The sequence below is a fragment of the Aythya ferina genome (genome assembly GCF_964211825.1).
Source record: "Aythya ferina genome assembly, chromosome: 1".
Taxonomy (NCBI): Eukaryota; Metazoa; Chordata; class Aves; order Anseriformes; family Anatidae; genus Aythya; species Aythya ferina.
In genome coordinates this window covers 203415507-203443488 of record NC_140296.1, presented here as the reverse complement: position 1 = coordinate 203443488, position 27982 = coordinate 203415507, and the positions used below count along the sequence as shown (strand labels likewise).

The 27982-nt window shown below is 43.1% G+C and overlaps 1 protein-coding gene across 1 annotated transcript in view; it reads right to left on the bottom strand.

Moving 5' to 3' along the window:
- Positions 1 to 23197, bottom strand: part of PRKCQ (protein kinase C theta) — a 58538-nt gene extending 35341 nt beyond the window's left edge. Inside the window, exons 1-4 of the mRNA XM_084497690.1 lie at positions 23014 to 23197; positions 6746 to 7147; positions 5482 to 5607; positions 17 to 216 (exon numbers count right to left, since the gene is read on the bottom strand). Of these exons, the coding sequence (XP_084353816.1) occupies positions 17 to 216; positions 5482 to 5599 (318 nt within the window). The 5' untranslated portion in view covers positions 5600 to 5607; positions 6746 to 7147; positions 23014 to 23197. The remainder of the gene's footprint in view (positions 1 to 16; positions 217 to 5481; positions 5608 to 6745; positions 7148 to 23013) is intronic.
- Between the last annotated feature and the right edge of the window lie 4785 nt (positions 23198 to 27982).

Sequence of the window (27982 nt, the reverse complement as noted above, 5' to 3'; positions counted from 1 at the left end):
AGATAATGAAGCTCACCCATATTTCTGTCTTCCCATTGCTCTTTTTACACCTCTCTGCCAGCACCTTGAGTTCCACTGTGGTCTCTGAGACCATTTCGGCACTTTTGTCCTTGACGACGATGTGCATGACCCTGCCGTTGTTGATGTGAGCATCAAAAGTGCTGTTCCACGGTGGGTACATGGTGGGCTTCTTCTGCACGTACACTTGGCCATTTTCTGTCAACAAGAAATGGTTTGGATTAGCTAGATTTTCTTCTCATCTGCATTAAGGCAGCCACTCTACAGTCCCTGAGACAGATTTGTGTTATTTACACACTTTAAGGTCTCTCTCTGGGGAAGGTATGTAATGGATGATGTTAGAGTGTCTTAAGAAGTTACTGTGTGAAGTTAAAGCTGGGAAAGGATTCATCTCACTTAACTTTAGGTGTCTACAATGTGCAAGTCAATATCTGATCTATTTGAATATCGGCTGCCTTCAGAGATAGTGAAAGGAATTTAGTACATATACATCAGTGGAGTTAGGGTGCATTTATTTGACCAAATATAGGCATCTACTTTAGAGAAACACAATTTCCAACCCTGATTACATTAATTTTATTAAGTAGATCTCAAATGTAGATTCTGACACAGTAAGATACCCACATCTAATTACATGTGTCCCATCACAGATAACCAGTTACATGTGTCATCTGTCCCACTGCAATGCGAAATGAAAGGGTTTGCTTCAATGCCCCCAAAATCTGGATGCACTTTGTGATTAGGCTCAGCTGCTGTGTATGGCGAGTCTGATGTTACTTCTCAGCTACCTCAGGTCTGTTAAAAATAAATAACGCTCTTGCAAACCTGCAACCATATCCACAGCAAGGTTGACCTAGCAGACCTTTCTTGCACCTCTTCATGCACTCGTTCCTCTTCCTTCACAACAGACACATCTTAAAATGATGTAAGGTGTCTCTGAGCCCTAGCATTAGCTGGCAGTCATCTCTTTACTTCGATATGTCAAATTAAAAGCTTCTCAGCCAGCTTGCTTCATTTCACATGGCCAGTTTTATACCCTGTAAAAGGCTTGGAAATTAAGGAAAATTCTACTTCACAGTTACCCTCTGCAAACTTTCAGTCTATCAAATGTCAAAGCAGATGGAACAAGAGAATAAAAAACAGTTGTGTGAGCAGTAGAGCTGTGACTCCTGTCTCCTCAAGACCCTGCTCCTGTTTCCAACAGTCCCAGCCCTTTCCCTTACCCCACCAGCTGGAAAAGCACATGCAGCCGATAGCCTGGAACATGACATGTGGTGGAGGAAATCTTTATCTGCCTTTCCCTTCATGGGAGAACTAATTTAGGTTTCTTTCCTCTAATCAGCTTTGATTTCCCCAGGGAGGAACTCAGGGATTTTTGAGGCTTGCACCGCACCTACAGGATGGATTAAATTTGTGCAACATTCTTCTCAGGACATGAGAGAACATTTATTGGGGATAAAACAAATATCAGAGCTGTGAGACCATAACAAAAATGTCCCACCACCACTAGATAATTATAATTTGAGAAAGCAACTTGTCAAGGATTTATGGACAATCCTACAATCAATACCAACTTGCTGAAATTTCACTCCACAGCCCAGCACTTGCCTCTCATGGAACAGTTTTATGCCACATAAACTTGATTGGAGCTGCAGGATGCTCTGACCATCAGCATTGGCTTGCATTGCAAAGCTAAGCAGAGGTCACTCCCACAACAGAAAATCACTTTCTGGTATGGCAAATACTTGTGCAGTTAAATCTTAGGTTAAAACTCAGTTTCCTCTAATTTTAGAGCACCTCAGTCAAAGGTGAATCAATCTTCATCAGTTAAGTGGGGCTGGCTTTTCATGTATGAAGATTTAAGCAGTCAAATATCATTGTTCAGAGGCATAACTCATTCCCATCAAACTTGCAAATATATATTTAAGCCACTGTTTCAATGAAAGCAACCAAAATAAGGCAGAAAAAGTGCAACAGAGGACGGAAATCTCAGTAAGGAACATTATTCCCTTGCCACCTCAACAAACTACTCCAAGGATGTGAAACACACTATTTGAAAAACAAGTGCTTTGGCTAGCATCACACTCCAAAATGTACAGCTCAAACAAACAAACCCTAGAATGTGAATGAACTGGCCAGTGCACGGGATCAGACACGCATCCCCAGTGCATCCCCACTGACGTCTGTGGAGTCCTGCCAAGGATTAGTCTAACCCTTGGCTCCTGAATAATGAAATAGCATCTGTCTTTCCTGGGGAGCAGCTCCCACTGTAGCTGGAAGCACTTCTCCTGCAGGCCTGCTGAGTTCAAGCACGGAGCAGGATCTTTCACGAAGTAAATGTCACCAAGACAGGTGTCAAAATGGCACCAGGCCAGGTGGCTTGGGAAGGCAGAAGCCATTTTTAAAGGACAGATATTTTTACACCTCAGAGGTGCCTATGATCTCTGGAATGGTTTGTAATCAGAAATAAATTGCTATAACGTATCTAGCTATGTGTAGGTTTTTTTTTTTTTTTAAAGATTATATCACAAATTACCAAGATCTTTTTTTATGACATAAGTAGGTGGCAAAAATATATAAGAGGCAGTCTAAGATCCTTCTTGGGCTTCTGAAATTCTTTAGGGTGCCCTTTTTTGTGACATCCTTGTGTCCACAGATGACGGGCATTACTCCCAGACCTTGTGTCCTCTGCCCCCGTGACTTAATTATAACTGCTGGTGCACATGAGGCAACTTTTGGCATAAACACAAAATGAATCAAACTCCTTTTTTTGGGAACCTAACATACTCATCATCTATCACTTGTCCCTTTGCAAACAAACAAACAAACAAACAAATACCAATACCCTTACTTTCCTAGTGCTACACATAATATATCCAGTCCATAGAAGGTCTTTGCAAAAGCCACAGTAGACACATCTACCAAAATAATTCCAGAAAAAAAAAATGCAGAAAATTGGGATTGGATCTATCATGGATTCAGCTCTTACTGTTGTATAGCAATCATTTGATCTGAAGAAATACTTGGCATGCATTAGACAGAGCACAAGTCTGGCAGTCAGGGTTGTTTGTATCTCTTAAAGCCTTTGCAGCAGACACATTTCTGTTTCCTGGACATGCCAATTCAGCCAAAATTTGCATAATGAGGCATCACAATAAAAATATTTTGAATTTCATCACTACAAGTGCTCTGTGAAAACTGGGAATTGGAGAGTAAATAGTGAACAAAAATCACAAACCAGAATGCAGCTATTTCAGATACTCTCAGCTAACATTCGTCCTGTGATCCTCTTTGCCTTTTGCCTTCTCTGAGGCTGTTTGAGCACAAAACTTGTGGATGGTCATGTTGAGATCATTTCTGGCATTTAGCACTAGGCTCATCTCACTGAATATCAGGCACGTACCTCTGAGCAGATTGTCTAAACTACCCTCAGAGTCAGCGGAGAGCACGGGGCTTTTCTAGGGTATAATTCATAAGACCTATTCTAGGTGTCTTCCTTAAGATGAGATGAATCCACCTTCTCTGCTTGATCCCCTGGGCTGTAATTCAAGGGTGGCCAACTTGCTCAGATACCAATATCCTTGTAGAAGGCTGGAAATAGGGGAGATGTATCCTACCACCTTGGCTTAATCACCTTTAGGTGCGGTTAGACATTGACACAATTACTGACAGAGGGTGTCTAAGAGCAACGTCTTCCAAGGGTGATTCCCCAAGAGTCTACGATGAATCAGTCTTGTGAGGTTCCTGCTGCTATCACGCACATGATGAGGACCAGAGACCAAATTCACTAGAGAAGAGTTCCTCTGGCTGTTTCAATATGTAACCGTCAGAAAACTGCAATTACACCCCACCTAACAGAAACATGTCATTTTGTTTTCTGTATTTGATCCTCACTAATGGAAAAAATGTTCTTCCAAACACATTTTTTCATTTCTCATTGTTAGGGTATTATTATTATTATTTACTATTATTATTATTATTAAAGGTTCTCCAAAACACAGAAATTATAGCCACTAGTTAGTACATTTTTGTTTGTTAGGTGCCAGAAAACAATTTCAGCTCTGTGTAAGATGAATAAATATAGGTTTGTTCTGCCCAAATTGATTTTATTCACTTTTGAACTGACAGAGGCTTCAGTTTGAGTTATGGCTCTTTCAAAGGTCTCATTAAAGCAAACAACCAAGCACAGCATAGAGCTGAAATAAGTCACATTTTCAGTGAAAAGTGAAATCTTAGCGATATCTTGTCATGCAACATTTTCTTTCCTTCTGACTTTACCAATCACCACATCTTTCAGAATCATTGAAAGTGTAATTTAAACAAAGCTGAAGTTCAGTGTGATAAATGATGACTCTTTAAAAATAAAACAACAAGAAAAACACTACTACCACCACAAAAAACAAACAAACAAACAAACAAAAACAACCAACCAAACAAACAACAAAACAAACAGTGAAATACCAAATTATTTTAAAATTCTAAAATTTCTTTTTTTAAAACTACTTTGACATCCCCTGAAGGTTTGATTTGGGAGTGGGGGTGGGGGGTGGTAGTGGGGGGTTCAAGGCATAAAAAGGGATTTCCGAGTCAAATTCATCTTTAAAAGAATTGCAACAGTTGAGTTAGGAATTTGTCCAAGATTTAAGATAAATAACAGCCAATATGAGAAATTTCCTAACATTGAAGGTCTTGATCTCAATGACTGTTGAAAAGCAGAACTGAAAAACTTTTCATCCTCTCACTGAGACTATTTTCATGCATAAGACATATACGAAGTGTTTTCCCAATGAGGATTCATCATTTCTGTTCAGTTAGGAAAAGTGTACAACAATCCATATATCCAGACACAGAAAAAAAAAAAAAAAGAAACAACAAAAAACAGCTTAACAGACAGTTTCACCTCCAAACATATCACACAGTACAGCAGTTATGTGGGGAAATTAACTCCCTCTACAAAGCCTGGGGATGTTTGAGAGGTTTTATTTATTCATTTATTTTTATTTTTTGTTTGTTTGTTTGTTTTGTTTGTTTGTTTGTTTAGGCTGGAAGTTACTGGACCTGTATGTTCCTCAAAAAATGTGATAAACAAGGACAGCCCTTCCAGGATATTTCTAGGACACCCAGACTTTATCTGTCTAGAGCCCCAGCTGACAAAATAGCAACTGCTCATATAAAAGTGAAACTGAATATAGCTCAGCTCGTCAGCTGTGTCATATGCTGGGACCTGTAATTCAGTTGATAATAACCTCACACCGAAGAAAGAGACTTTGTTAAGCTTCATCTTCAAATCAGACTTTTTGCAGGCAGTTCTGAACCCAAACTTGCATGTTGTTTAGACTTGAAAAGCACTTCACAAACCCTTATAAGGATTTACCACATGCTTCCTATGCACCAGCAATGGCAAAGTAAAACTCACACATTTCTAAAAAAGTTCACATGCACGTTTAACGCCTCCCCACTTACCTGACTCCACGGCTTCTTTAACCATCACAGCACAGTAAGGATTAATCACCTCCCCCTGGGATGGCAGGTAAGGGCCACTGTCATAGTTGGATAAACCAATACGCAGAAAGGGAGACATGACAAGTCCTGTGTCAAACAAAAGACAGGCGATATTTGGGAAGAGTCTAAAAATTCCCTTGGTTTTAACCAGCTTCTTATCTCCACCGGACAGGGGTATGCCAGCCGTTAGTTATCCATCCAGCTGGAGACTCTCTGACTTCCTCCACTGCCTAGCGAAATGATGGACTGACCAAGCACTGCTTAATGTGCACAAGGTAATGTAACTTAGCTGTCAGCTTAACCACATAGCTGAACTCATCGCAAGGCTGGAAGGACCTGCAGTAGCAGCTCTGAGGACTAGTGACTCGACACCAGCTGTCAGAAATGAGAACAACAATACATAGGAGCCAAATCAGGAATTTCTTGGCTGGGACAACCTCTGCTGTAATTGATGTTGAGTCACGCATTCACGAAGCTCAATGCTATGAGAATAGAAAGGGTTTCGGTAATACAAGGCTGTTGGAAGACTGCAAGCTGAACATGAAACCGTGAAATAACTGCACACTATTTATATGCAGCATGGAAATGATCTCAGGCATCCAACTGACTGGGTGCTGACCCACATTCATCAGTGAAGCTATAAAGAGAAAATTCAGCTCGTATGAACCACACTGTGTAGGGGTGGAGAAAAAAAAAAAAAAAGGATCTCAGGATAATTCTAAGCAGCTGAAAACAGAAACACATAAAAGCAAGATGCCAGGAAACACAACAAAGCCTGTGGGTTCGTCTTCTTTGCAGGCTCTTTCAGAGCTCCTAGTGAGAAGATTTAGTGAAGCCAGCAATTATTAACCGCTGTAGTTGGTGCCCATCTTTGTGCCATCTGGACCCAAGGACTGGCATTTACCAAACAACTTTTGTTTAAACTCCTGAGCTTGTTATTCTTGGCTCCCCCTCTAGTCGACAGGGAGCAAGAGGCACTTTGAACTCATCTGTAGATGTCTGTGTCTTGGACCACCATAGCTGAATGCATGAGTCCTACCACCAGCTGTTAACAGTCAAATAAATTGTTCAACTACAAAAGCAAAAAGTCAAATGACATGTGGGGTAGGATGCACCACAAGCCTTTCTTCCCTTTTACACATATAATGCTCAATCCTAAAGACAGCTTCTCTAGCTTCACATGTCAGATGATCCACGTTCATTGCTGGGAATGACATTTTCTTACCTGTAAATGGTATTTCCTGATATACAAGCTCAGTCTTTGGCTGGAGGGGCTTCTCTGGTCATCACAGTTGTGGACAACATGGAAAGGATTTTCTCAGGTGAAGGAATGAGGATAAGAGCTCCTCTGGCCAGTCCGACTTTAAAACTTGGACTCTCCGTTCAAAGAAACAGGAGACAGGACCATCAAAGAGAGAGGAAAACTGGAGAAACCAAGACATAATCCTTTGACTGAGTTTCTCCCCTCTTACCCAGCAGTGTGGAGTGATGAGTTTCCATCAGCCCTTTTTTGTGCAAAAGTCTAGTGTGACAGTAAAAGTCAGAACAACTTTCTGTTAGCACATGGCCAGGTCTCAGCAGGTAGTTGTTTCACTTGCCTCTTGGATATTGTGAGATCTTCTGCTTCCTGTTATAAAATGAAGAGAAAAGGCTACAGTTAGCACTGGGACTGAACTGCCAGCTATTCTGGCCTGAATGTTCACAGGTGCTGAGCAATCACACTGCCATGCTTTCTGAGACTGTTGCAAACAGGTGGCCTGTGCAGTAAACTGCAACTATATTCTTACAGAAATTTCAGTAGGCAACGTTTTGCAGGAGATTCCCTCAATTTATTGCCTTAAGTAAGGCCAATCCATGCAATGAGCAACATAGGAAGACTCTACTTCCCATTTGAGCTCCTGAGTTAAATTAACTAAAAAACGGACTGAGTTTGCAGCAAAATAGCAGGGACTCAGATACTCTCTTTGGTAATGTACTTGAAAAGAGAAGAAAAAAATTGGGTAAGGCAAAGCTCCGTTTGAGGCTGGATGTCAGAGATTCATACGGTCATGTTCTTCTCAGGGTGACGGCAGCATCTCTTTGAAGGGGATTGCAGACAGACATTAGCCAAGTTTCTGAAGAACTTGCTCTGGAAAACCACTTGTATTTAGATATTTAAGCATGGTTAGCTTTGTGGAGAGGGGCATTTATGGCACTGCTCACTGGTACAGTGAAAGGATTATGAATGGTCCATGGCACAAAGGCTCAAATTTTTGTCTGTACTGACAGAAGCAGAGAAATCTGATCAAATTAGGTAGGGAAAAATCTCTCTAACAGGAATTAAAATATTTATAAATGTATGTATTTATGCATATAATAATATAAACACTATATATATATATAATATATATATTACATATATTAGATATATATCATTCTGTTCCCCTTCTGTAATTATTTAGACATTTCATTTTTTTCAAAATATGAGAAGCCTACTTAGTCTAAAGAAAAAAGGAAAAGCAAATCAAAATGTCTCTGGAAGCAGAGTTTGAGCCTGGTATTCATCATATTTCCATGAAGTCAATGGAGTTGCAACACAGATAAGATTGAGAAAACACCTTGTCTTGTGAAATACTAATGTCACTGCTCCAACTGTTTTTGATCAGGTTCCTAAAGCCAGTACAGCTTTCAAAAAAGCCATTGCATTGTATCAAATCTGAAAGACTTGTGCTGGGACCTCACATACACCACTCTATCACACAAAATGTTCTGCAGCCACCATGAAAGCATGTAGGTTTGGCTCACCTAGTGCTCGCACTAGAAAACCAATAGCTGCCCATATAAACCTTGTAAAAACTGTCTAGAATCAGAGTTTTGTGTTGTAGCAGCTTTGTGTCAGCACTCCGCCCTGTAGTGAATTTCTTCACCCTGTCCAATAAATCAGACAGATAACTGGCTTCCTGCTTCTCTCTCACTGTCTTTCCTGAAACCACCTTGGCTTTGGCCCAAACATCTGTTTTCCAGGTCATCTCTCCAGTGTTTGCCACTGCAGAACTGCTACTTGGCTCAAATCCACAGCCATAAACAATTAAGGAACAACACACTCAGCTCCAGCAATGGCTCACTGTAATAGCAGCAGTTTAATTTAACACTAGAAGCAGCTGCAATGGATATGGAGAGTGTCTGCTTAATTTCCCAGTGGAAAAGATACTGTAAGGTATCTGAAAATTAAGGATGAAATACATCTTTTTATAAAGGGCCACCTGCAACCTCTCTTCCAATAAACTACCCAATGAAACTTACTTGGGGTTCATCAATGCTGCACCTCGCATCATCAGCACAAGGGAGTTTTGCCCACTCTGGAGAATAATGCAACATATGGAAACACTTCTCACATGATATTAAGAAGTAATAAACTCCTTAATATCCTTAATCAATTGTGGTTAAAGAGAGTGGAAGAACTGAGCTTCTGATCCAAGTCAGCAGAACTGCATTGAAGACGGCTGCCTTTAGTGGGATTGATGCTCCTGTGCTACGCTGAATGAAAATGGATGCATGCGTGATGCAGGAAAGATGGCAATTTAGAGAGTTAACTGAGAGGAGAGTGGAAATATTTCTGGATTTGAGATGCTGTTTTCCTAATGTCATCAAACTCTCATTTTCTAGAAGTCAGAGGGAATAATTTCAGCTCTTTCCTTTTTTTTTTTTTTTTTTTTTTTTTTTTAGGCAAAGCTGTGCATGCAGAATTAATTCACTATCCAAGAATCAGTATCACCAAGAGGCAAAGGAGCCAGGAGTTGCAGCTGAAGGCTATGAACTTGTCTCCACCTCCTGACAGACATCTGCTAACCAAAAAGCAAGATCCTGACCCTGCAAAGATCACTTTGTGTGGACGATGGAGACCTGCATATCAGCATAACTCAACACACATCAAGGTCTTCTTGCAGATTTCAAGGAAGTTCCGCTAGAGTGATACTGGATGCCAACAGTGATGGCTAGCGTCCCTGCCTCTGCCCCCTGACTCTGGATATCCCATAACCATTGCTCTCTTCAAAACTTTCATAGGAGGAGCTGTTGACACCCTCGAGGACAGGGAGGCCTTGCAGAGAGATCTTAATGAATTAGAAAGCTTGGCAATCAGAAGCCATGTGAAGTTTAACAAAAGCAAAATCCAGATTCTGCACCTGGGACAGGGCAACCCTGCTATACGTACAGACCCAAGGGAACAACACGGAGCTGAGACGGGGGAGGATCAGGCTGAGGATTAGGGAAAGGTTCTGGCACCCAGAGGCGCTCGGGCGCTGGGACAGGCTGCCCAGGGATGTGGTCATGGCTCCGAGCCTGCTGGAGTTCAAGAGGGTTTTGGACAACACTCTAAGACACAGGGTCTGATTTTGGGTGGTCCTGTGTGGAGCCAGGAGTTGGACTCAGTTGTGGGTCCCTTCTAACACAGGGTATTCTGTGATTCTGTGCTTCTATAGCCCATGCAGTATGAGTAACTCCCTTGAGTGACTTTCATTTTGTCTGCCCGTACCTCCTGTTATTTCAGTGGAGATCAAAACAGCCTGTTTGTAAAGGAGGAAGTTCAGACACCCTCCGGGTTATGCTCAGTGTTTCTCACACTTTGCTTTTACAATGGTTCTGGATCAGGGGAGGATGAAGAAAGGAAGGGAAATTTATAGAGCTGTTAAATTTTCCTGCTCTCCCATAGTAGCTACCCAATTTGCAGCCAGGCTCACAAAGGCAGTAGAAGGAGTGGACGAGGAAAGGCAGGACCAACTGCCATGTCTGATGGAATTGGTACTGTACCAGCCTCCATCCAACTAAAGAGCCTCCCAAAACTTTTTGGAATGACTTGATTTCAACTCACAGGTGATGCTCACCATGCGAACGCTTCCCCATGGCTGGCAGAGCCAGGCAAAGCATTTCTTCTGGCACGTGAAAGTCAGGCTTCCAGACTTTTGTGGGGCCCCCACAGCAGGCATGTGAATGGGGGATTTCCCTTTAAATGTCTGCGAACCATCTTGCGATGCTGTGTTTAGGGCAAGCTGAGTGCATTGCTAACTGGTCATGGTCTCCTACATATAGCCTTAAAACAAAGCTGTTTGGACTTGCTGAATTCACGTGGTTTCTTCCTGTTGCATTCGTTGTGCACAAGACAAGACAGGAGCTTTAGATGTATTTTCTTACGAGTTATTTAGCTAAGGTGGAGTTTAAGCAGGTGAACAGATTTACAGTTGTGTGAGGTTGGTATTTCATCCCACAGAAAAGAGTATGCTGGTAGTACCAGTGCTTATTGCATACATCCATGGACTCTAAAACGGGATCTACTACCCTTGAAGCAGATACTTGCCTGGGTGGGTCTTAAAAACAGGAAGTTTGTGCTTTGTTATCCTTATGTTACCATTTGACAATTGCTTTCAGCATACCTAAATGCAGGCTATGTGCAAGGATACTGTTCAGCCTTCCACCCCATCTCACAGTGCAGGTTCTCAAACCTCTTCCAGCACTGTGTCAGCTGTTGGTGTACGGTATGGGACCAGGGAACAGGTTTCTCTAAAAGCAGCCCTTCTTCTTTTCCTTACTCTTCAATTGAGTTTGCAGCTGTATCTGTTTCTTGATCTGACTGATCCTGCAGCTGTGCAGCCATGGGGGACTGCATGAAGCAGAAATGTTGATGTGGGAAAGCATGCAGCAACTGCGTGTTGGTAGGGATAAAGAGACTGGGAAACTGTGGCCACTCTGCTGCTGGATCCACATGAATATATGCAAATAACTGAAGAGCTCATCACCCCAGCTCCTATCTCATTCTATGATTACCCATTCAAGATATATACGTACTTGTAGGGCATGCTTCATGCCCTCCTGAAGAAGACATTTAAAACAAGTTAGGTCAATGCCATCCTGTAATCACTATTTTCCTGCTAGCCAGTATGACTACATCTACCCCAAAAAAGTCCAACGTCAGACAAGACCTACTTCTGGTGTCTAGTGTAGAGGGCACAGACCTTTGGGCTTGATCTGGGAGCAGGTGCATTCATGCCTAACAGTTGTGATAGCCTGAAAGAACAGTGAAATACAACTGGGTGGGGACCCTACTCTTTCTGCTTGGCTGGGGCCAAAGCCATCCGCTCTGAGAGGCAAGCTAAAAATGGAAAGAGGGTCCGGAGCAATGCTCCTCCACACTTCTTAATTTTCTTATATAAAAGAGCCAAATTCTCCCATCAGAAGGACAGTCTCTTTCAAATACACCTTTTGTTTTCCAGGAGACTCTGAATTTCTCTTTCTCTCTCGAGGCAAGATTTTAAAAGCTAAATCCCTTGTTATTTCTGTAAACTAGAAAGAGGAGCAGAGCAGACCCACCAAAAAGAGAAAGCCAAACCTCTGTTGGGAATAGCTTTCCATCACTGAAACGAGGTCTGAACCCTTTTAACCCCACCTTTAGCAGATGTTTGTCATATATGCTCCTGAAACAAAGCAAACTTGCACCCTTACCTGTCCTATCTGAAAGAAGCACAATTGTTCAGATGACTCTCTTTTGTATATGCTTTCTTTTGTGTGTGTGGTTTTTCTTTTTGTTTGTTTGGTTTTGCTTTTGGGCCCAGATTTTTAAAAGCAACTTACTGGTTTTACTTTCTTATTTTCCTAGAGAGCTCTGGCTAGTTTAATTTCCTGCATCGCTTCATTTCTGCAACATTTAAGCCACACAAACACCAAAGAAACATTTAAAAAATAACTATCCCCATTTTATTTATTTATAATTTTTAGTACTGAATTTTCTTTCAGGCTTTATCTGTCTTCTAACAAACACAGGCCAAACTTGAAATGACAGTGCCTAGCTTTTCAAACACTGCACACAAAACACTTTCAAAGAGCTATCTGGTGTAATGAGGAAAATAAAATATATTGAACCGAGATGTAGCTATCTCCTTTCCTATGTAACTATCGCCTTTCCTTTGCTCTCTCGTTCGTTAGCCCAGCAGTTCCTGTATTTCTTCTAAGATTTTGATACTGGTTAACAGAGCTCTTGCTGTGTATTATTTGTGTGTGTTTTTAAATGACACAAGTGGCGTTTTCCTGAAATACTTTACCATCATGTACCAGAATTGCCAGTAATGTTCTGACCTTCCATCCAATCTGCACTTCTTTTTTTTTTCACTTTCTTTCCCTTATAATAAAATAAAATAAGTCCAGAGGAAAGGGCGAGGCCATAATGGAACATATTAACATCCTTCCTTTTGCAGGCAGAATTTCATGCCTGTGTTCAACCTTGTTCAGCAGTAGAGGTATTTCATGTATTTATTTAATCTGGAAATCTGCTAAAGGTATTTGGACCTAGAATCATGGAAATATTGGGCTGGGAAAGAGCATTTTTCTCATCCCTCTGCCTCCTGGCAGACTATAGTCTACATCATCCTTGACGTATCTGTCTAGCCATCTGTCAGGAACGAAGCTTGTGTGCTTAGTGTTACCACATATTCCTCAAAAACGTGGCCAAATTTGTCACAGAGGATCCTCAGATTGTAACTGAAATCCATGTTAAATAACCACACCTTACCCATGTGTGACAAAAAAGACTTCAGAAACATTTTAGAAAATTAATTTTGATCTAGGATTGTCCCTGTTTTCTCTACAGATTGCTCTATTATTTTAAAGCAAATTAGTGTTTTCTCCCTGCTTCTCTCCAGCACTGGACATGTTCTGTCAGGTTCAGTGGACAAGAATCACAAGAAAATGCCTGGTTGCCAAATCTCTACATTTTAGGCACACCAACAACTTGGGCTTTACTCCCATGAGCACCTGGCCCAGCTCACACTTTAAAATGAGCACCACTGTGGATATTTCAAATAATTCAGATTTTTCCACACCCTTGCATTTAAAGTTTACTCTGCTAAATACCTTAAAAGCAGAATACCTTTGCATGATATAACCTGGCAGACCTGCAGTTTCTGCCTTCATTCTCTGCTCCATTAATCTTTGCCACAAAGGTTTCACCAAAATCACCCCCTATGAGTTTTTAATTTCCATCAGTCTCAGGACTCTTTCTGTAGATGCCACACTCATGCCCTCTCTTGTCGACACAAGAGTAAGATCAACCTCTGTGCCTTTCCTACTCCAAATGGCTCTGGACACCAGACACCTTCATAAAGAAACTCATAAAACACATTATTCCCTCTTCTGCAGTCATACAAGAGCTCAGTTTAAGACTACATTTCTATTTAAACATAGTAGCTCTGGCTCCAGCTGGGCTGAAAGCCCTCTTCACACTTACAGTTTGGTGTCCTTTCCTCAGCATCAGAGACTCATGAGGGTTCTTGAGAGACTTTCCATCTCTTTCTCTCTGTGTCTTTTCACCTCACTTAACATTTAGCTCACACCAACTCTGAGAGGTCATTTCTCCACCAGTTTATATCTGTGCTTCTGCCCTCAGTTAGCTCCCTGACTGGGGGGATATGGGAGGCACAGTGCGTGGAAGAAAGCAATATAAATCTCAATCAACATTTATTTTAGACCAAAGTGCTGAGGATCCTTTTTTTTTTTTTTTTTTTTTTTTTCTTTTTCTCTCTTTTCTTTCTCTCTCTCTCTCTTTTATTTTAGTTTTTTTCCTTTTTAGTGTATTGCATCTTGACAATGGCTATGCAAGGGCAGTACAGAAGTACCCCTGATACGTTCACAAAATCCAGAACAAAGACATGTCACCTCTGTAAAATGGTATGTGTTACAGCTACAGCAGTGACTGCAAAGACAGAACAAGCAATTGTTTCTTGAAGTCAAATGAGATACCTTTTACTATGATCAGAAAAGAAAGGTCTGACCAAAGAAATCATGGAGGTGTTTTGCTCCAAGGTTGACAAAAAGAGAATACAAAAGCTGTAATCAGTTATGACCTTTCCTCACCACAGTCCCAAAGGTAAAATAATTCCTGTTTCTGAGGTGAAAGCAAAGCTGATGTCTAATGTATAACTGCAGAACCAGAGTTTTCAGAGGTGTTGTGCAACTGGGAGCTACACCATGAAGAGGCTGACCGTATCACTGAAATTTTAGCAAGAACCTCAGGTATTACACCTTTAGGTATTACTCCTTTCGTAATCTCTGAGGCTCGGATAAGTACCATGGTCTAAAGAACATTCAGCCAACTCTTTGTCCTGCTCCTCTATCATGTCACTGCCCTCTGCTCACTGATCATCCACCATGTCTTTCCCTGTGTCATTAGAAAAAATACGCCCAAGTGTAGATGAAATTGCAGCTGGTGTTGCTTCTACTAGTGGGGTCCTCTGCCAAAGAGGGCCAATGGTCCCCAGGCACTAGCCTATGGTCACTTCTTCCACATAAATACGTGTCCATTTATGACCCTGACACACTGGAGGTCCCCTTGCCTCTCCTCTTTGCCCCTACCATAAAACAATCACGAGTGGGGTTTCTCAGGGCTCTGTTTTAGGGTGAGTCCTATTCAATGCTTTCAAAAATGACTTGGGTGTAGGACTAGAAAGTATAAGTAAGTTTGCAACTTTTGTTATACTAGAATGTATAAGTAAGTTTGCAAATGACACTAAATTGGGAAGAGCTGTTAACACCCTCGAGGACAGGGAGGCCTTGCAGAGAGATCTTGACAAATTAGAGGGCTGGGCAATCACCAGCCACATGAATTTTAACAAAAGCAAGTGCCAGATTCTGCACCTGGGATGGAACAACGCTGGCTATGCGTACAGACTGGGGGATGAGAGGCTGGAGAGCAGCCCCACAGAGGGATCTGGGGGCTGTGGTTGACACCAAGTTGAATATGAATCAACAGAGCATCATGGCAGCCAGGGCGGCCAACTGCAGCCTGGAGTGCCTCAGGCACGGCATGGCCAGCTGGGCAAGGGGAGTGACTGTCCTGCTCTTCTCTACACTGGTTGAGCACTGTGTGTGGTTTTGGTTGCCACATTGCAAGAAGGACATAAAAGTATTAGAATGTGTCCAAATGAAGTCTACAAAAGTGATGAAGGGTCGAGAGGGCAAGATGTGTGAGGAGCAGCTGAGGAACCTTGGTGTGTTCAGCCCCGAGCAGAGCAGGCCGAGGGGAGGCCTCATGGCAGTCTGCAGCTCTCTCAGGAGGGGAGCGGAGGGGCAGGCGCTGAGCTCTGCTCTCTGGGGACAGCAACAGGACCCGAGGGAACGGCATGGAGCTGGGACAGGGGAGGGTTAGGCTGGGGGTTAGGGAAAGGTTCTGCACCCAGAGGTGATCAGGAACTGGGACAGGCTGCCCAGGGATGTGGTCATGGCACCGAGCCTGCTGGTGTTCAAGAAGCATTTGGACAATGCTCTAAGACATAGGGTTTGGTTTTGGGATGGTCCTGTGTGGAGCCAATTGGACTCAGTGATCCTTGTGAGTTCCTTCCAACTCAGGTTATTGTATGATTGTATATGTCTGGGATTCCTGACACTTAACTTCACACTACTATCTACTGCTTATGAATCTGCTTATGGACTAGTCCTCCCAGGCTTCCTTCATGAACAACAGAAAGAAAGAGGACTCCTGGGTTTTCAATTCCTCTCTTCCCAACGTGTCTGTCTAATAGGGGCAAAACGTCTGCCAGCCTTGAATGCCCTTCACCCCACAGCAGACAGAGACCAGGCAGCTACTTCAGGTGGAGAAGTTTGTCTGTGGCTTTGGAGACATAAGCAGGTGGCTCCCAGCTGTGTGTCTCACCAGTCAGCAATTAAAAAAATCAAGGATCATCTTAGGGGTGTTTGTCTGCATGCAGACCCAAATGAATTAACACATATTTTCCAAATAGAAATGAACAAACCGAGGACATGATGCTGGCCTACAGCTTCGCCTAAGTGCAGTAGTCTGAAACAAAACTCACTGAAATCTTTGTTTAACTTTCTATGGGTTTTGAATCTTGTCTATAAATAATGAAAAGGACACTGCTAGAAACTAGAAACTGGAAAAACTGAGCTAAACTGTGTAACTCAGTTTTCTAACGATGAGATTTGGTACATGCACCATCCTTTCAAGTCTTGCTAGAAAACACATTACAGAGCATCACCTTGCTTTGCAGGGGGGGACATGGAGAAAGCGGGTTGTTTTTCAGATACCTTGTATATTGGAAATAATTTACTCAAAAGTTTTAGTGACAATGGCTACGGTTGCCTTGATAAACACCCTCCCCTTGTAGGAAGGGAAGGAGGGGACAGGAGAGCTGAAAACGGAAGCTGGGGGATGCATGTTCTTTACTGTTTTACCCACGTTATAAATCAGAACATAAATAGCAACTGTCACTGCTCTGTTGCAGAAAGCAACAGTGGGAGGGGAAAACCTGGCTAAATTCAGCTCTTAGTGGGTGTACAGTGCTTCAAGAGAAATAATGGTGACTCCCTCATCACTATTAGTCTCTCTGGTTTCCATGGATAAGTAGGGTACAACCTTGCCTAAATCCCATTCACAAGACAACAAATGTCTGTAAGCCTCAGCTGTTCCTTCTGTTCTCAACATATCAAGTCCAAAATGCCTCCGCTTTCACTCAGATGGATTCTTCTCCCACTCCAACTATTCCTGACTTGTGTTACATGCTCACCAACATATAGAAACTCCACAGAAAATTCAAATGACCACATCAAAAACCTCCTGAAAAGGCTTGAATGCAAGTGAAAAATTAAACATTAATTTTACTTTTGAAACAATATAGAAGTTATGTTTCTACTCCCAAAATGCTCACAAAAGTCTGGAGTGAGGTTCCCAGGGAACTTTGGCACTAGCGGACTTTAAAGCTTGGCCTCCTCATTATTGTGACAGCCATCTTGTCTCTGGCTGCAGTGTCCTTGGGTATCCCTGAAGATTGTCTGCTACTTCATAAAGTCATGGGATCACTAGAAGACTAAGCTGTATTACTGCTTCACTTGTGCTAAAGAAAATCTGCAACAAGTCTGCAGGCTTCAGAAAGTTACTTACACTTCTGTATTTGCAAATAATTCTACTGCCACTAGCATCTCTCTCTCTCTCTCTCTCTTAAAAATAGTATTAAAGCCACACACTTGGGCAGTTTATTTAGATTACAGGCTAAATTTGTCCTCTCAGATGCACACATTCAGCACACAGTGAGGCTACTGCTGCTGTCTGTTCAGTGCTGAGGACAGAATTTGGTCTGAAGCATTGAGCTGCTGCATTAATTGGCAACATGGACAAAGTATACATTACCAAACCAAAAAAAACCTTACTGTCAGTCCAAAGCTATGGATACATTTTTTTAGAGGGGTTCTCCTCCCACAAAACATGAGAATAGCTCCACAAAACAACTAGTTAACAAAAGCCCTACAACCAGTCTGCTTTGAAAATATATCGCTCTTGATCCATGCCCCCCTGAGATGAACTGCCTTAAATCCATGCTCCCAGCTAATGTGTGCATTTGTAGTGGTGCAACAGCACTTACACTCTCTGGGATGGGCTGTGCTTATTTTCTGTTTGTTTGTTTCCAGAAAACATCTGGTATGGTGACACGTAGGAGGGGAATTACACTTCCTGGCCTGGGTGGGTGTCTGCTCTGGAATGAGATATCTACATGTGACGACAGAAAAAAGTGTTTGTATTTGACTTAGAGCTACAGCTTAGATTAAGAGTTGCGTGTTATACTGTTTTATTGGATCTTTCAAATGCCTCACGGAAGCAAACAGAGTATTCCGTCCACAGCCCTATCCCCATAGATGACTTTTTAGGGCCATGCTTTAGACTACAACATCTGGCCCAGACAGAGCCGTGAGGAACAGACCCATGCTGATGACCAGGAAGAAACATTTGTTCTTACTTTCCCTGCTGAGGTCCTAAACTTACCACACAATGGCAGTTCATCAGTTTCATTATCCCTTTCTGGCTACAACCTTTCCTGAGAGCAAGGGCATATCTTTTTTTCTGTCCTGACTGGCACATGTACCATAAAAGACGTTTAGATGTAGAGCTTAGGGATATGGTTTAGTGGGGACTGCTAGTGTTAGGTCAGAGGTTGGACTCGATGATCTTGAGGTCTCTTCCAACCTAGAAATTCTGTGATAAGCCTGGCCATTCAAGGTCATTAAGGCCCCACTGAACCCAAACTGGACAGTCTGAGCATGTGAAGTGAAGCTGATACCATTGGGATTAGCAGTGCAGGGGCACCTATGTCCTGCACTGAGTGGACCAAGATGCCTCCTCTGTACACTGTGACTTAAAGCAGACCTTCCAGAGTGCTACTCAAGCAGACCACAACCAGGGACCACATTAACACATACATGTTCTCACTGACTGGAGCATAGTGCTCAAACTTCATATTTTATTAGCATTGTCAATAAATCCAGACGTAATAAAGAACTGGACATGTTTGCCCTCATCTAGTGGCCCAGCAGGAAAGGATGGGCAGCAGGTCCAATCTTTTGCTTAACACCAAAGATATGCCAGCAAGGAGCAGTGTTGCTGTAGACACGTGTTAAGAGCTTTATTTTGGGACTGGGACTTGCTTTGGACAATATAAGATGAACATTTGAGTCTACTAAATTAATATCTATCTCTAGAGAGCACTCTGAAAGTAAACGATGGCTCCATGTTGCCTACAAATTGGGCGTTTGAGGAAAAGGAATGCTTGCATTGCTCCAGAGTCTGAATGGCTGTGCTCTGGTACTGGGGCTACAAGGCCTCCTTTCCGTAAAAAAGTAATGAGTAAAAAGGTCCTTTGTCATGGATATCACCTAAGAGGATGCAGTTACCTCCATAAAATGGGCCTAGGATGGACTGAGATATCTCTTTCTTTTTTTAAAAGGAGCAAGGAACAGGAGTGCTTTAGTCTTAGCCATTCCAGTAAGGTGTGTAGGTATCAATCCTCATGCCAGGGAATGATGCTAATGAAGCCAAGGAAAGAGCTGAGGAATCTGAAGAGTGCTTCCCTATTGTATGCTAGACCTAAATACGTGACTCAGAAGCTTAAACCTTCACCTTTTGGCAACAGGGAGAAACCTATTAGCCACCTCCAGCCCCCAAATCACCACTCACCATAAACCTAAGTATCTTCCGCCCATCTCACAACCATCTCCTTCTTAGTCTGTCTATACAGGGATTTTCCAGTCCCAGATCGCTGTTGTGTTGGGTCTGAGGTTTACCCTATCTCCACCCCTCAGTGATCTACTTCTGCAGGCGGGCTCACATCTTTTCCCATGTTACCCCCAGCACCTCGAATGACCTTTTCAACCCTTTTCCTTTTAAATAATAAAACTCTCCATAGACAACTGGTGGTGAGGCAGTGGTTTTCATTGTCACAGAAAATTCCGTCAATTTTTTTGATACAGAACCACTTTTTCAACTAAAGAAAAAGGAAGTATTTTCTGAAGAAAAGTTAACATGTACAAAATCAGATGTTTTGATTCAACCAGCCTCATGGCTGAAACTATAGATACAGTTCCCGCATATTCTCCTTCTTTCTGCCAGACAGGTTCATCCAGAGGATCACATCTTCCATGAGCACTATTTCCAGGGGTGCTGGGACAGGGCCAGCATCTTTCTACACCACATAACAGAGGTCACAATGCATCCAGGAGACCAGCTGAACAGAGGAGTGCACACCATCCCTAACTAAATTCCTGTGTCACAAAATAACAGCATTCAGAATCCAAACAGTTTTTTTTTTTTTTCTGGACCAAAATATTTCCACTAAAGAACCAAAAAAATATATATATATTTTTTTCTGTGCATTGGAAAGAAAAACATTTTTATTACTACTATTTGTTTCTCTTGTCCATTAAAACCAACCCAGTCTGTAACCCTGAAGCTTCCTTTTTCCTTCCACTAACTTCACTCATGATTTCTACTTCCATATGTATAATGGTTTTGCTACCACTGCTATAATGTACCTTTGCTCCTACGTATATTTTAAACTGACTACGATGATCTTTTCTAATGCTTTCTTCCTGCACTATTTCATCCTCATCTCCTGATCAGATCTGTAGTAGTTACGGAGTCCTTCTACTGTCATGTTTGCTGATAATTATGATGTGCTAAGTAGAGAAGTGTTGTTATTGCTGTCTTTGAATGCCTTTACACACTGATGTTTCAACCATCTCCTATAGGCACCTCTCTTTGATGTCACATTAGCTTCTTTCCTTTAACTCTTTACTGTCTGGCAACCCTGAATGAAAACTGTGTGAATTTTTTCATCATTGTAGCTGCCTTGTTTATGCTAGGAGATTATTTCAACGTAGCAACAGTTTGCTAAAATACATATTTCTCGTGAAAAATCTGACACAGTTGTGCTTTCTGTTTTCTAGTTCACAACCATGCAGGGCTTCTTCTTTTTCTAATCTTGGGTATTCATCAGGCATTCCTGATGAGATACAAATCAAAAAATTATGCATTGAAAGATACGTTTTCTCCAGAAATAGATAGCAAAAGAGCTCCTGAAGAAGTGGAGTCATCTCCTGATGGAAGGGTAAAAGTTCCCTGGCCTTGGGCAGAACAGGGCAGATTGAACTTTTCTGTTCTGTTTCATCTGAGGTCTACACACAGCCCCAGTGACACTGCTCAGTGAAGTTCATGGCCTGGTTTTGTAGATATGCTGAGGTTTTTCACACTGTTCTGGTGGCGGAGGCCCCTCTTTGCTTACATAACCTCCCAGGCAGTTCAGGGCTACTTTCTCTCTAATCTTTGTGCAAAGCATGAAAGTTTTACTGCTGTTTTACAGCCAGGTCCAGACTGACACACAGCTCAGGTCCTGAACAGCTTAGCGATGGTGTGAGTCAAACGCTTGTAGGGCAAAACACTTGGTCATGCAGGAAATGCATTTCAGAGGGTGCAGCATGAAGGATTGACATGATGAGCTGTATCCAGCAGCCCTTCTCTCCCTGTGGAACTGGCAGGGTGAGGATGCCTTAAACTGGGCATAGCATTACGACCCCCTGCACTTCCCTGATGAAGATAAAACAGGAGTCACGAGACGAACATAATCACACTGAGTACTTTGCTCAGATGGTCACAAGATTAACAACGTCCCTGTTCTCCGTTATTTATCGATCTGAAATATTTGTCTTTTAAGGCTGGTATTTCCTATGCATATGCTCTGACTATTGTTGCATCTATTGGAGATAAGCAGGGCATTTGTACTTGACAGTGATAACGAAAAGGGGATGCTTGTCTTTTGAACAAGAGTCAAACAAATCTAAAGATATAAAAATTGAGGCAGCTCACTACTGAGAAGCATCCCAAAATAGGTCAGTAAGGCAATGACCATTCACAAAACCCATGAAAATGCTACATAGAGTTTATCACCTGTAAATCTCAGGGCTCTTTACGGCTCAGATGAATATCAAGAAATTCATTTTAGAGATAACTGAACCCTACATCCGCACCACACGGCACCACGCTGACAGGGTGAGAGAGACAAGGTACAGCTTTGTGAAAGCTGCACCATTTTCCTTTCATCTCATCCTGAATACATCCTATACCACCACATACTTCTTCCATTCAGCACTTCTGCCCCGAAAGACCAAACACAGGAAAGTATTTTTACACACAGGTGGAACTAAAAATATCCCCAAGTGGGATGGCACAACTCTGCCCCAGCAAGCTGCCTCAAAGCAGTGGTGTTGCTGCAAGGTACCAGACAAACCAGAGGAATTATCTGCTCCTAAGACAGCTGTGCGTAAATTAAAAATCAATCCTGGTTTGTTCTTCACACATCATAGTTAATAAATGCTGTCTCTTCTGCTGGATGTGACGTAGGTGACGTTCTTCTGGTAGATGACGACAAATTAAAAACCTGGCCTAATAAATCACAAAATGAACACAAACAAGCAATGATACAGGAAGCACTCTGCAATTGTCACTGCTTTCCTTCTAGCCAGGCCTACAAGCAGGAGTCAGATGCTCTGGTTAGGATGCAATACAGGCAAACAGAAAACAATGCAGCAGAACAGAAACTCCAGATGAGCTTGTAGGATCTCACAGACTGCTGTCTGGTGTTCAGCAAGAACATGATCCCATGAACATTTCTGTGTGAGCGTTAGCAGATGGCACGTGAGTAACCCTGCAAAGGAACTGTTCATGCATTTGTAAGCTGCACATACCTGTGATAAAAGGACCAAGGTCCTGGCTAGTCCTATAAACACTTCCATGCATACAGGTTTTGGGTGTTCATACCACTGTATTGACTTTCTCTTCTTTTTCTATTTCAAGAATCCCTTTTTCAAAGCTTAGGCAAAGAACAACACTCCACTCATACAAACCCCAGCCTCAGCAATGGGAAGCAACAACAGAACTTGCAACCAGGTTTTTAAACTTAGATCCATAAACGTATATGCCAAAAGCCAAGACCAGATTTGAGAGCAGCCCTTCTGACAAAGCCCTAGAAGAAATCTAATGTTTCGCCTCCTTCCTTGGCTGCTACAGATCTGCCTGTTCTTTGCAATTAAACCCAGGCAATAAGAGAAGAAACCAAAAAGTTGCCAACAAAAGTTATATTCACCATATCACCTCCTTTGGAACAACCAGACTGGGAGGATAATAGAGGGACTAACCTGGAAAAGTTTCAAAGGAGGAAAAGCAAGAACTTGTCATGCTGGGAAACTAAGATGCTGGGGCTCTCCTTCCCTCCATCCTTCCTCGTCTCTCCCTCTAAGCTTTTCTTTTGAGGCCCTCCACCTCTGATGTGATGCGGAGGCGCACAGTGCATCCGTGAGAAGCTCTGAGAGCTGACTGAGTGACTTTCTTTGAAAGGAAGCACCCTTGAGGCAGAAAAAAAAAAAAAAAGTGTTAGCTCCACCCAGGCTGAGGAACAACCCTCTGTTCTTAGCACTCCTTGCTGTGAAAAAAAAAAAAAAAAAAAAAAAAAAAAAGTGAAAAGTTTTGCCCCGTGCAGTGGGGTGATTATAAAAACAGCCTGAGCAGAGGGGGAGTGCTGAGACGCAGGGTGGAGGTTCAGGAGGGGGATCTGAAGCCTTGATGGGGCTTTGGAAAAAATCCCAAAGGATATGTAGAAGTGGGGAGAAAGCCCAGCTAAGCTTTGCATCACCTATACCAGTGCAGCTATGCCATCAGCTTAAAGAAGGCAGTCTTCCATCTCTGAAACCTCTGAAGCATTATTTGCTTCATTCATCCTGTGTCTTAGGGGCTGGCCAGAAAGTCATGGAAAGAAACTAAGGAGTGCAGCACAGCTCAGGGATGCACAGCTCAGTCTCATGATCAGCCTAAACACCACCAAAGAAACAGAAGCAGGTACCCAGAGCCTCCACTAAGATCCAGATTCAACCAATTTCAGGTGCACAGCTCAGCAGGTCACTGAGCTCCAGGCAAGTGACTGTCCTAGGAGCCCCTGTGATACCTCCAGCTCCGTGCAGCCCTACTCCACCACAATCAGGTGGGACAGGGACCTCCTTGGAGCAGCTGCTCCTTGCTGGTCCCTCCACTGGGCTCCTCACATGCATTCCCCAGAGACCCTAAATGCCACATGGCTTCAGCTGGGATGTGGGATCCTTTTTTTTTTTTTTTTTTTTTTTTCCCAATCAATAAGAAACAAACAAAGAAATATCAAAGGACAGGTCCAAGATCTCAAAGATTTGTCTGTTCAAAAATACAAAAGTCAGAACATTGACCTATTTGCTGCAAACAGTTCTGCTTCTCCCTCCCCCCGCCACTTTTTTTTTTTTTTTTTTTTTTTTTTTTTTAATAGCGAGTTCAGTGAAACTTTATCTCTTCCTGCCCTGGTAACCTTACTAAATAATCTGCTATTAGCATGACTCAATTGAGTTGCTTTCAGCTGCTCATGTCCTTTTCTTTGCCACTGCCATTTCATTGGTGGAAATTTAAAAAAAAGGGCCCGTGAAAAGATTTCTGCCTTTCTGCAAAGCTTTGCTTTCTGCAAAGTATCACACTACTGGAGACTGAAGAAAAGTACAGCCGAGAAGTTAGTTCCACTACAGTGATAAGGCCTCATTAAAAAGGATCTGATTACACCCAAGAGTTTAACTTCATTAGCATCCAACGTGCATGGAGGGAACATAACCCAAGTCTCAAGACCGAGCAGCTGGGCTGGGTTTTTGAGTCCCCTCCTTCAGAAGGAAATGTCGCTCACAACACTGCGCAGCAGAGGAGGGACAGACACCGCTCCTTTCTCTTTACCGCTCAAATCTGCTTTCAAACTTATTACTGTGCTAGTTTGCTGAATATTGCAAATTTGACCCGAAAATGATTTACCCAGCAAGCGAGATACATCATCCGCAGTAAAACTCAACTTCTACATGACTGTCTTATTGCATACTGCTGTAGCCAAGAAACACCACAAATACATCAAAGACGCTAGCAGAGGAAATTATTTTCCCTCTCTTTTTTTTTTTTTTTTTTTTTTTTTTCCAGTTTGTTTACTGTGTGTATGTGTTGAATAACACTCTGGTCATAATCAGTTTTCATTGTTTTTCTCATTTTCCCTTCTTCTTTGTATTGCATGAAGTCACAAGGGAGAAAACAACACTTTTTAAAGGGAGGAAAATGTGATTATGAAACCACAAACACTTGCAACAGGCATCAGGTGTAGGACCTGAAAGTAATATAAACGCTTATTTAAGAAAATAGAAAGAAAAAATGAAAAAAAAAAAAAAAAAAGAAAGAAAGAAAGAAAAAAAAAAAAGACCTCTGGCTAGATTTCAGGTTGTCAGCCTCTAAATCCTGCACCAGAACCAAAACTGATCACTGAAGCAGAGTGTCCTGAGCAGCATCTGAGCAGCATCCTGGGTACCAACAGCACCAACAGCGCCCCAAACTTTCTTTTCGCCGGTGCCTGGGCAGCCTCCTCCAGGCCCTCTGCTCTCCAGCTTTCTCCAGCTTGTTTTTTTTTTTTTTTTTTCCCCTCCTGCCTGCATCCAGCGCGCAAACACCGCGCAAACACCGCGCAAGCACCGCGCACCGCCTATGCCCGGAGACGGATGGATGCCCGGCCCGGGGGTACCTGCTGCCCGCACGGCTCGGCTCGGCTCGGCTCAGGGAAGCTCCGCTTGGCTCGGTGTAGCCTGGTTTAGCTTGGCATGGCTCGGCGCAGCCTGGTTTGTCTCGGCTTGGCACGGCTCGGCGCAGTTTGCTTTGGCTCGGCTTGGCACGGCTTGAGCGCGGCTCACCCCGTCTCGGCTTGGCACGGTTTGGCTGGACTCCGCCCGGCTGGACTCGGCGATACGGCCCGATACGGCTCGGCTCGGCTCGGTTGAGAGCAGCGCTGGCCGCCCCCGCCCCCCCCCGGGGCTGCCCTCGCTGCCTCTTCCTCCTCCTCCTCCTCCTTCTTCACCTCCTCCTCCTCCTTCTCCTCGGAGCCACCCAGCTCCCCCTGCCTCCCCCCGGGCTTGCCCCCAAAGGACCCCATCCCCGAGGGCTTGGAGCAGGCTCCGAGGTGAGCATCGAGGTGAGTATTGAAGTGAGCATCGTATCCAGATGAATACGCACATGAACCACGGTGGCAAAAGAGGTGCTCTTGCTCCTCGTCATTTTGTCCCACCATCTTGCATTCTTGGTCATTGGTCTTTGAGATGTGTCTCTTCCAGGCAGGCCCAACCTTGGACCAGATTTTTAGATGAAAGACAGATGGGTGGTTCCCGTTCGGTGCAACCTTTTCGGGGCTTGAGGGTATCAGAGATGGTTTTTGACCAGGACATCCCTTTAGGAACCTTCTCAGGTCCACCATTCCTGTGGCCTCCTCCTGGGCTGGAAGGTGTGGTGCTGGGGATTGCTGGCAGGTGGGTCTGGAGAAGGGAAACTTGCCTGGGATCCTGGGAGAGGAGTGTAAAGAAGGAAAGGAAATCCCAGAAATGTGGGCATGAAAAGGTTTTGGAGAAGACCATCAGGAATCTCCCCATCCTGCAGGAACACACCAGCCTTGAGACTAGTGGATGTCACTGTTGGCAGTGGTCAAACAAATATTATGACAGATGTGTCATAGAGACCAATGGGTGTCCTTCACACCCCTGACCACGGGCAAGATGCACCCACAGAAGACAAGAAGGTCTAACACATAGACCTATATAGCCCTATAGGGCTATAGACCTTCTCTGAGTCCCAGCACCTTGGTGAAGTATCTCAAATGCTGGTTCCTACAAGGTCAATGCCCCATTAAACATGCTGAACGTGCCACTTGCCAGAGCTGCAAAAGAGATGTTTTCTCTGAGGTCATACAAATGAAGTGCTTGGAAATTTTAGGAGCTGTAAGTGCTCACTTTGAAAGGCCAGGATGGTTCTTTGAATATTGCTGTGGAAACGGAAGATGTGATTGTTTTGCCCTTGATGGCAATTCCTAAAATGTAAGCTACCCATTAAAATAAAGAAGGGGAAGGTAGGGCAAGGCAAACAGAAAGGTTGCTTTTTGGAAATCTACATGTAGATAAATTAGTTGCTTTCAAAGATCATTTCTCTTCTATTCGCTGGAGCAATCTGAGCTGAGTATAATACATATCCCTGTTACCAGCGGGAGAGGAAACGGCATTTCATGAGGCAGATGATCTTGCATCTTAATTGCTCATATGCCATTAACTTACATATCCATCCTTCCTGTCTGCATAGGAGAGCATTATACTGGGGGGGTTGATACTGCTAGCATGCAGAAGTTCTTTCACCTAAGTGAAGGTGAGCTGTAGATAATTAAAATCCCACGTAAACCCATCCCAAGCTTAAGTTTGCAGCTCCACTGGTTGCTGATGCTGTTGCTACAGTTTGGACGGTAGCGTGATGAGTGAAGGACCATCATATCTGCCTGCATGTAGACAGCTTTGTGGTGGCATATCCCCAGCTGTGATAAAGCCCCATGGTCTCTCTCCCATTCCCTGACCCCTTTGATATTGCCCATACACATGTACCAGATCTCTCCAGGGGTCCCAGCAGTAGATTATACAAGGATTGCTCTTCTTCTAGGAGATTCTGCAGGTCTGCAACCATGGAGGCTCAGGGTTAGCTTCTGGATATCACACACAGCACAGTATATTGGGATATCAAGCCCCCCAAATAGACTAACATCATGTCCTAGCAAAACATATGGCTCTGCAATGACAAGGTCTCAGAGCAGGAAAAAGTCCTCAGTAGGACATCTTCTATCCCCTGCCCCAATTAAAAATCCACAGAAGCCCTTTTAATGGGGCATTCACCCACCTCATCCCTCCAGACCTCCACACCTGCCCCTGGCAGGAGCTCTCCTTCCATGTCAGAGAGCATTTCCTTCATGTGTAAGCTAAACTATCAGTGCTGAGATTTAAGCCCACTTCTTGTCCTATCCGCCAGGGATGTGGAGAACAGATTTTTCCCTTCTTTTTCACAAAAGCGTTTTGCATATTTAAAAATGGCAGCGCCGTAGTCTGGGAGGTAGCTACCATATTAATTACCCAGATGACGCAGAGCTTCCACTGAAACACACATCAACTGCTGTGTGTTATTATTGTCATTTAATTTGACTTGTACAACTAATCAGGCATTGCCTTTTACAACAGACGAGGCCACTCCTGTGGGTGTAGGTATTTGGAA